Genomic DNA, 10,404 nt, shown 5'->3' with positions numbered 1-10,404 from the left:
CCCACCCCCCAAAAATACAAAAACTCACATATTTCAGAAACAAGACAACATAAGCGACCGATATTAATCAGGTGATTACAATTACAACCGTTTGTTTCATCATGACTGCTGATTAGATGAATGCAACACATCAAACCTCTCTCTTCCACGTAATGCATCAGAAGTTTTCATAAACTACATACTGATATTTGTCGTAATGAATCATATCATGTGGCAGCTGCGGGGCTCCACAACATCTAAATATCTAACATTTTCTGCAAAGCTTCAGCAAAGGGCTTCACCAGAAACTCTTCAGTGAAGTAAGTGATGAAATGTGGTAATGATAGTGCTTGAATGCACAACAAGCTGAATCTCTCACAACACAGGTCAGCTGGCACTGGTGAAAGTGTCTAAACCAAGAGTCACTCTTGCACAAGACAAGATTAAAGACAGGACTACACTTATACAACTGTAGAACTTTAATAAACAATGAATTAACACGGCATGATACAGATGGGCTGTATTATACATCACATTGCATAAGAAACACAGGCTTATACACAAATACAAACCTGAGATAGTTTCATTTAGCACAGTACAACAAATAAATGACTATAAATAACAGCACAAGCGAAGATCATCAGCCCTGAGTATGACATTGCACGAAATATTTCATTTACCACTGAGATGATAGTGTTTGCGTGTATGAAGACATTCAAGCATTTAGAAAAGGATTGAAGACACCATAACCACTGATTTAGTGCACTGATTCTGCATTTTATAAAATAAATCATAGTTACCCTCAGGCACAAATGGCTGCAGTTATTAAAATACTACTGATTTCTAGTGTAATTAATCATCCAACACACCCTGGGACGCTATATTCTGAATTTCAAGCGATAATAAAAATCATCATTGTGCAAATAGGTGTGTGATCCACAAAAGAAACATCAGATCGTACCTTTGACACTCACTCACTCACTCACTCACGGCTTGAAGAGAAGAGGCTGCATCCTGACAAAGGTGAAGTTGTAGTACCGTGGCAGACCCTGGTGGCTGATGCTGGTGAATTTATCCCAAAAGAACGGTGGGAGTCCGTCCTCTGTTGTTGGCCCGTTCAGCGCCTCCGCACCAAAGTCCTCAGCCATGTTGAAATCTGTTACCTGGACAAAGGCCAACACAGGAGTTGAGCTAAAGAGCACTTGGTTTTACAAAACCTAACTGACCTCTATTATTGCAACCCAACCCATGGCACTACCTTAGTGTCATAACAACCATCTGGAGAAGCCCTCTCCGCTCTGAGGTCACCCCGGCAGCAGATGGACTTGCAGGGGTCACCCTTGGAGTACGGATCCTTCCTGTAGTCTGAAAACAAGCACACAGAAATGCCAACATTCAAGATGTGGCGACTGTCAAATATATTGCCCTTCTGGGCTAATAAGTAGATGTTAGTTTAATAAAGAAAAGTATTTTTATTATTATTATTATTATTATTATTATTATTGATCCACTGTTCAGTAAAATGCCATGCAAAGACAGAAGGTGCTGGAGGTTAATCAGTTAACAAAGATGTCACTATGTTTTAACTGTTTGATCACTGTGACACTAAACTAAATGCTGCATTAGAGCTACTTTCATTTTTAGTGGAAAAACACTGTAAAAAAAAAAAACCCAAAACAAAATCACACTTAAAAAAAAAAAAAATGCAAGTTCCAGTTGATTTGGAGAATATGTGAACCATATAAGCTAAATAACACACCATTGGACCTCATTATGTGCTTCAAGGAATCCAGGTCGTTGACATTAGCCTGATCACGGCGGAAGATCTTGGCTCTGGGACAGAGATCATAGGAGAAGTCCTCTCCATACTCCTTCCACATTTCTCCGTAACCACTCAGCATGTAGATCTTCTGGTGGAAGGGAATGTTGTAGGACGGCCAGTAACCTGCAGTAAATAGTGGCAGCAGGACACATCAACAAATGTTCAAATGAAAAACAGAAAACAGATCTGGGGTCTCATTTATAAACGGTGCGTACAAAACTGGAAACGTGCGAACGGCACTTCCTAAGCAAAGGTTGTGATCTATAAAAAACTAACTTGACGGGAGAATGTGCGGTCCTATAAGTAATCTCTGAACCATGCGTAGGCACATAAAGAGGAGAAATGAGAAACTCATGATGAGAAATGAGAAACGAGCGACTCATGGCAAAAGGATGAATAGGCCTACTACTGTGTAAAATAAATCGAAATATTACCTCTGAATATAATAGGCTTAAAGCCTTTCTGAATAAACAGAAGTAGCTTTTCTGTCGGATTTTGCTTCCTTTTCTTCATGCAGTCAGTACGTATTAATATTAATGAGGGGTGTTTCACTGACCATTTATAGGCAACTATGTGTGTTTGAAGGGTCAGACATGGAGCTCCCTCACATGCATCACATTTCAAGTTGATTGTGATTTATAAAGGGAACTTGCTTACAAGTGTGTTTTATAAGTCTGAATATTCTTTGGCGTACGCCATTTTTGGCTTTTGGGCGCAGGTACAATTTTAGTGAGGATTCTATGCACAGTTTTATAAATGAGACCCCTGGTGTTAGTTACCTCTGCGCAGAGCCTGAGTCTGGTCAGAGTACTCCACCAGCCCGGGGATCTGCTCCACCACAGTCAGAGCCCCGTCATCAACACTGTGGCCCAGCTTCACTTTGCTCCTGTCCAACACCATGTACTGGTTGTTATAAGTACCTACAAGAGTGGGTGATGATGCACAGAAGAAGAGTGGTGAAAAGCACAATTTAATTTGTTTGTTTGTTCCCCCCCCCATTCATTTTATAGTATGATTCAGACATTCATGCAAGAAGTTTCCAAATTCACATGATCCTTTTCACAAAGTCCATAAGGTTTTGCATGACACAGGCAAACCTTTCAACTCAGGTTGTGCTTTCAGCTGCATTACCCTGCATGTAATGTAACACTGTCAAAACTAAACAAAACCAGACATGATGCTAATGGTGATGAATTACTGATCTCAAATTTGGACTTGAAACCTAGCTCGAGGCTTGGGATGGGTCACAGCGATTTAGCATTGCACTCACATTGACAGTGACATGTTAATCAGTGGAGGTCCCCTGTAAGTATTGGGTCTATGCAAGTTGATTTTAATTTTGTACTAAATAAATATATTCCACTGACTGCCTGGAAGGTAAAATTAATTCATTTAAGATCTAATACACGGGTGTGCTTGGAAAAGAGGTTGGCAGTAGCGTAAATTATACATTCATTAAGTACTTTAACATTCAGTTAGATAGATTTGCTTTAAATCAAGTGATCTTTAACTGTTACTGACCTCTTGATGTATGTTACGTTATGTCTCTTAGTGTTACTGCTGTCTTGTAAAATCGTTTGTAACTGTGCTTAGTGCTATGCAAATATACAATTACTCACCAGAGTTGTACATAGTGAAGGTTTTGGCCCACTCTTCTCCAGTATGTGCCAAACTGTGAGCCAGCCTGACCCTCTGCCAAGACAGCAGGCTGTTGGGGGTGATTATATCAAAAAGGGAGGAGTTGAAGACATTGTTGGTGGTCTGGGTCATCATCAGGCCACTGCCCAAGAGGTAAAAGTCATCCAGAGAAACCAGGAAGCCTGAAGTGAAAGATTAGCTTCCTAAGCAGTAGTTGCAATCACAGTTATGTGGAATAATTGTGAATGCAAATCACTACAATTTCACTGTTTATCTGTGAAGAATTGTTGTTACAATAGCATTCCCGGAGCCTACATACCAGGGTAGCTGCTGAAGGACAGTTTCCCAGTGGCTGTGTGGGGCTCAGTGATATGGAAATCCCAGTGTTTGTAGATCCGCATTGTGGCAGCATATGTGTACCAGCTGGAGTGGGCAAACAGGAGGTTCTCGAAGCCAGGCAGCATCTGAGGGGAGACCAGGACAGAGTAAAGTGAATATAGTACCTGTGTCAGCAGAAATGACTAGAGTTTGTGTAATTGTCAATTAGATTAAAATTTTTATATATATAAAAATTTGAAAGGAACCTCTGCACCAAACTTCATGCAAGGACCCAATTTTAGGGTCAGAGGTAAAAGGGGCAAGGCATCATCCTCAAAAGGTACAGTGTGTAAGAAGCATCATCCTCAAAAAAGGTACAGTGTGTAAGAATTGAGACTACTCTCCACCTATCTAATTCATACTCCAAAAAAATGGGGGCAGCATATCACATATCAGGTCATAACAGGAGAGATGTCAAGCATGAGAGGAGCAAGACGGAGGTTGGGCATCAGAGAGGCAGCGATAGCGTGTCAAGGCGGAATATTTTAGGGGAATTAGAGGGTTTATCTATACCAGAGTTGGTGATTGGTAGAACAGCGGAAAGACTAACCACAACAAATCGGGTGAGTTTAATTTTGTTTCTGTTGAATTTGAATGAAGTGTGTTTTACATTGAGTAAACGAGGCAATTAGTTTGGTGAAAGAGAGAATCTTGAATTCAGAAGGTGTACAGCTGTGTTTTTCTGTTTAATAAGGAAATTATGTGTAAGAATATTCCTTTCTTGACATTTTGTGAATACTTTGTTTATTTATGAGACTAAAAAAGCTAAGAGAGCTTGTGTAATGTAGTGAACTCTCTGCTCGCACACATCTCCCAGCTGAAACTATGTGGGGGGAGGCCTGAGCTGTACTGTTGGCTATCATCTCTCGAGGCACAAGTGGTGTTACAACACAGGACAGGCCGGAACTAGCTCGTTAGCATGCTAACTTCAGTCGATATCTATGCAACACAATACATGACATAACCCCAGAGCTTATACTTCAGCACATTATATTGATAATGTTAGTTCATTTTTACACATTGTACCTTTAAGCTCATTCACCCCATGAACCCTTTGGTGATTCCCACGGTTTCCAAAGAAACACAAAATATCAGGCTATATTAATTTTATATTGACTTGCAGCTACATAATTAATGCAATTCAAATTATGTTAATTTCACAAATGCTGCAATACACAGACGTGACACAAAAAATAGGAACAATGAAGAAAGTAAGTATCCCATGGTATGATAAATACATAGTAAAATACAATAAAGACAATATAAGTAAATATATTTTCAGACACAGGGCTTTGCTGACAGTCTGTCTCACAGCAAGATCCATTTCTTGCCCCACAAAATACACATTTCACTATATGTGGGAGTTCTTTGTTTATGAAGTAAATGAAACTGCACACACTACTGCATCTCTGGGAACACTAAACTCTGTTTTCCTGGTGTGGGTGATAAAAATGGTCACAGAGGAGGAATCAGTACTTTTATAGACTAACCTGATAGAAAGAGAGAGCTTTTAAAAGAGGATGTGCAGCTTTGTATCCTTTAAATGCCAACACACTTGTTTACACAGGAAATGTATTCTTCGGTAGTTTATTGTTTCTCTAATATAGCACACCTACGTCCATCAATTATCTGCTTACAGCTAATGTTTGAGTTCCTTTACTGATATATACTGGTGTTCCTGTGTGTATTCCTTATGTAGCGTATTAAACAGGCCTTACATCCTGACAGGAACATGTTTTAACCTCTGACCTTGATGAGTGCAGAGCAGTGTCCCATCCCTGGAAGTTTGAAGTCTCTGAGTAGAGGGTTGGAGGTGGGAACCAAGGCTGGGATCAGATCCAGCAGGTCTCCCACTGCATTCAGGAACTGGATGGCAAACAGGGACAGCGGCTACCGGAAGGACACCAGATATACAGATGTTGGTAATAGACTGAAAATGAATAGTAGTGCTGCTTCCATAGTGAAACAGCCACTAATGGAAAATAAATCTCTTACAAAAAACTGACAACACTTAAAATAACTAAAAATCTAATTATTTGGAGTCTTTTCATACCAAATCTGCACTATTCAAGTGGCAGTTTGCCTTCTCATACAATCTCATACCCCCACTCCACAGTACAGTGTACCTTAAACTTGTGCTAAAAGTAAAAGAAATTGTATATAAGCAATGGTACATACAATCACACTTTATTATGTAAACCTGTTCAGTTTCTTGTTAAATATAAATAGCTAATCAACCAATCACATGGCAGAAACTCAATGTCTTTAGGCATGTCGATGTGGTCAAGACAACTTGCTGAAGTTCAAACTGAGCATCATAATAAGTGACTTTGAATGTGGCATGGTTATTGGTGCCAGACGGGCTGGTCTGAGTATTTCAGAAACTGCTGATCTACTGGGATTTTCACGCACAACCATCTCTAGGGTTTACAGAGAATGCTCTGAAAAAGAGAAAATATCCAGTGAGCAGCAGTTGTGTGGATGAAAATGCCTTGATGACAGAAAGGCAACAGTAACTGAAATAACCACTCGTTACAACCAAGGTATGCAGAATACCATCTCTGAACGCACAACATGTCTAACCTTGAAGCAGATGGGCTACAGCAGCAGAAGGCTACACCAGGTACCACTCCTGTCAGCTAAGAACAGGAAACTGAGGCTATAATTCACACAGGATCACCAATATTAGACAATAGAAGATTGGAAAAATGTTGCCTGGTCTGATGAGTCTCGATTTCAGCTGCAACATTCAGATGGTAGACAGAATTTGGCATAAACAACATGAAAGCATGGATCCATCCTGCCTCGTGTCAACGGTTCAGGCTGTTGGTGGTGGTGAAATGGTGTGGGGGATATTTTCTTGGCACACTTTGGGCCCCTTAGTACCAATTAAGCATCATTTTACATGACAGCCTGCCTGAGTATTGTTGCTGACCATGTCCATCTCACAGTGTACCCATCTTCTGATGGCTACTTTCAGCAGGACAATGCACCTTTTCTTAAAGCTCAAATCATCTCAAACTGGTTTCTTGAACATGACAATGAGTTCACTGCACTCCAATGGCCTCCACAGTCACCAGATCTCAATCCAGAAGAGCCTGACCTTTAGGATGTGGTGGAACAGGAGATTTGATTTGTGGATGTGCAGCTGACAAATCTGTAGCAACTGCATGATGCTATCATGTCAATGTGGACCAAAGTCTCTGAGGAACGTTTCCAACACCTTGTTGATAGTATGCCACGAAGAATTAAGGCAGTTCTAAAGGCAAAAGGGGGTCCAACCTGGAACTAGCAAGGTGTACCTAATGAGTGTAGATGCTATTTACAAACAACTGAGAGTTGGTAATATTGGCAGTGATTGTAATATAACACTATTGGCACTTAATGTGGTGTTGTTGTAATAAACTAGCTCATGTCCCTTTAAATTTTAAAGCGACAAAATATGATATATGATCACAAGTTTGGTTTGCTTTGGAGGTTCCTCATTTTAAATCAGAACTTGGCAGAGTAGTTTTTGCACCAGTCAGATGAAGTGAAAATCACAAGTTAAAGTGGAATTTCTAGTTCCCTTTATAAATTCAGATCCATACATTTGTATATACTTTCTTAATTAGTGCACCATTTTTTCTTTACATCTGAAATCTTGATTTTGAACAGTTGTCTCTTCTGTATTTTATTGTTCTTGTGGGATCATTGTTCTCTCTGTTAGTTTTAGTGTGTACACAGGGCTTCTTTGCATGTAAAAGACAGTACTCGCTCTCATTAATAAAATGCTAAGATTTGGCCATATACCTTTTTTCCTTGTTTCTTGGCCCAGTCTGCGACCCCTGCTTGCAGCCCATCCATCTGGGCCACAATGTACCCTGTGTGTTTCCACAGAGGATCAGAGCTCTTGTTCAGTTTCACCTGCTCTCTGGTCCACGCATCCTGCTTCCTACAAGCACAAGAGCGACATTTGCCGTTTACATCATCATTGTCATTATTCATCAGAATTATTTACTGTAAAACGCTAAACCAAACACTGAGCTCATGACTTAAACTGAGGAATCATGCATGGAAAGAAATGTGATTCCCTTTGGCCTGTCAAGAACAGCCGAATCTCATCGCAGAGAGTGTTTAAAATGTCTGGCCACTTCACACCCTGGGCGTAGCATCATCTGAACTCTAAACTCTGAGTGAGAAGAGGATATGAAAGATGATGTGTGACTCAGATTGTGTGCTGTTTGTGACTGAGGTGCTGCTGTGGTTATAATTTTTAAAAAGGAAAGAGAACAAACTCACTCCATGAAACTCTGAACCGGGCCGAGGATCTTTGGGTCTCGGATCAGCTGCGGATACATGTTGGCGTAGTGGTTCATCATCTGCCTGCGGAGGGAGAGTGTGCATGAATACTGCATGAATGTAATCAGAACAACAATACTGTATTACGAATCTTAAAACAAAGTCTTTGATAAAGTATGATGATGTTTTAATTGGTCAGCTGTTTTCTATGATCCTTAGGATTTTTCTACCGCATCATGAGGGAGGCTGGTGGTCATTTCTTTGTTGTTACAGAAGGTGTCAAAGGCAAAATCTGAGCCGAGCTGTGTGAGTGACATGAGCAGGTCTCCTTGTGAAATGATTATGGATACTACAGGAACAGCAAGCATGGCAGCACAGTTGTGGCACTTACTGGGCAGTGAGGAAGCCTTCGAGGTAGCCTGCCAGGAAGAAAGTGACCTCGTCAGTTTCAGGGGTCTGTCCGTACCCGGCACGGATCTCCAGGATGCTCCAGCCTGTACTGGACAGAGTATCGTTCAGATACCCGTATGCATCCCCCTCCGTCTCCAGCACCCCCTCCTTCAGCAGGACGATCTTGTGCTGGGGGTCCCAGTACACCGTGGCTGCTGTCATCTCTGAGAAGAAATCAAACAGTATTGCAGTAAGAGGACAAAAACAAAATGGCTTTTTGATCTGCTACACAACAGTGTTGTAGACTGATGTCTGCAAAAGACGATAAAGTTAGCACATTGACTCCTTGGAACAATTCTCCTGAAGGAGAACCATCACTGATATTTTAAGCTGATGCTCGTATACACTAATTGTGTGATAGTATATTTGTGCATCTATACCACACATTGCATTTTTAATGTTATTATTAAGCTTGAGTGCCAGATGACTTCTACTTAGAGGTCACAAGACTGGATGTGCCATTCAATAAAATGCTCATAGCCTACCACTGTGTGTCTGTATTTCTTCTTTATTTTCTTATATAAACGTAAATGTTTGTATGTTGGGTCGTTGGGTCATGTTGATACTGATTTGTGGATATAAACTAAAATGAAAGTTAAATTAAAACAATTCAGTTGCATGAGCCCTCGTGAGTTTGGGGATTGCCCCACACACATTCAACTCAGGCTGTTATCTCCGCAGCCTACACCTTAATTAACAACGGCTGACAGGGAGTTAAGAGTAAAAAACTTTCTTACAAAACAGCATACATGCGTTCAGCCCACCACAATTTGTTAACCAGCAGAGCCATTAGATCCTTATACAACTACCCTATCACATAAACTTGGCCTACTTACGGTCAGCAGAGACGAAGGTCGCTGTCACAACTAACAAAAGAAAGACAAACATCTTCTTTACTGAACGCATGTCGTGCAAACAGAGTAAAGGCTTAAGCAACTGAGACACACGGTCGAAAGCCAGACGAGGAAGAAATCAGTTGTTAAGAGGCGGTAGGGAAAGTCCGAGGGAACCTGAGCGGAGCGTTTTCTGATTGGCTGCGGAACGGAGGAAACGGGAACACGCACTACATGTGTCCTTATAGAGAAAGGGCCGTACATGTAACGTCGTTAGGAATATTTTGAGATTATTTTGCCAAAATCAGTTGTTTCCGTTTATGATTCACACAATTATGAACAAAAACCTTTCACCCCAGATGGGACTCGAACCCACAATCCCTGGCTTAGGAGGCCAGTGCCTTATCCATTAGGCCACTGGGGCTACGCAGCAAATGTATGTCAATTTACGATTATTTAAAGATTCATAATGCGATAATCAGAGGAAGCTGATTCACATCGCTGTTGGCGGCGGCAATAAAAACATCTCCCAGCAGGAGATTTTTAGGAATAAAGTCGCCGAAGGTCTGAAAAAGGGGAGACAGCGGACCAACCCACTGTGAGGAATGTACGAGAGGAGGATAATCTTTCAAAACTTGCACTGGACTCGTAGTGTTTTAACTTTAAGTAATAACATTACGTTTGTGTACCAAATACTTTGACGCTGGCGAAGCAACAGTGCTTTTGTTTCATTGATTGATCATAATTATCGCCCCCCCCATAACATCGAGGTCGCGCAAGCATAATATAATTTGTTTTACTTTATCTGATGAATTATTTGTTTCACACACGCATCACATGCGCAATTAATAAAACAATACAGAACCTTTCTGTTTAAAAGAAAAACAAGAAAACATTTAACGTTACTAGTCTTCTAACGTAAGATGGAAAAAAGGTAACGATTATGTCTCACCTACAAGTCAGACACGTTATTTATGTTAAAAAAGCAACAACCCTTTGACCATTTTAAGGTGCATATATCCA

The 10,404-nt window shown here is 40.7% G+C and overlaps 1 protein-coding gene and 1 non-coding gene across 2 annotated transcripts; both read right to left on the bottom strand.

The window, feature by feature from the left end:
• Nucleotides 1–440: 440 nt before the first annotated feature.
• On the bottom strand, nt 441–9,541 carry plbd1 (phospholipase B domain containing 1). The gene is made up of 11 exons (XM_038695031.1): nt 9,385–9,541; nt 8,490–8,712; nt 8,099–8,182; nt 7,610–7,751; nt 5,567–5,707; nt 3,759–3,903; nt 3,421–3,621; nt 2,581–2,721; nt 1,739–1,924; nt 1,238–1,344; nt 441–1,142 (listed from the first exon to the last, which is right to left on the bottom strand). Exons 1-11 carry the CDS (start codon nt 9,452–9,454, stop codon nt 966–968), a joined length of 1,617 nt encoding a protein of 538 aa, XP_038550959.1. The 5' UTR covers nt 9,455–9,541; the 3' UTR covers nt 441–965.
• Nucleotides 9,542–9,732: 191 nt separating this feature from the next.
• Nucleotides 9,733–9,805, bottom strand: trnar-ccu. The gene has a single exon. It is a non-coding gene; the product is annotated as a tRNA-Arg (tRNA).
• Between the last annotated feature and the right edge of the window lie 599 nt (nt 9,806–10,404).

This window comes from Micropterus salmoides, unplaced genomic scaffold (assembly GCF_014851395.1).
Source record: "Micropterus salmoides isolate LMB-PRFRI ecotype aquatic unplaced genomic scaffold, ASM1485139v1 Ms_hic_scaffold_10, whole genome shotgun sequence".
NCBI classification, from domain to species: domain Eukaryota; kingdom Metazoa; phylum Chordata; class Actinopteri; order Centrarchiformes; family Centrarchidae; genus Micropterus; species Micropterus salmoides.
Note: the sequence above shows the minus strand (reverse complement) of the source record. Positions and strands in the feature narration are given on the sequence as shown.

Bases quoted from the DNA above. Each gene is read 5' to 3' on its own strand.
- plbd1 (XM_038695031.1), bottom strand. From the start codon at position 9,454: ATGCGTTCAGTAAAGAAGATGTTTGTCTTTCTTTTGTTAGTTGTGACA. The intron at 2,722-3,420 runs GTGAGTAATTGT...CCACTCTTGTAG, and splicing joins CTTCACTATGTACAACTCTG to GTACTTATAACAACCAGTAC. The intron at 1,345-1,738 runs GTGTGTTATTTA...GCTTGTTTTCAG, and splicing joins GCACATAATGAGGTCCAATG to ACTACAGGAAGGATCCGTAC.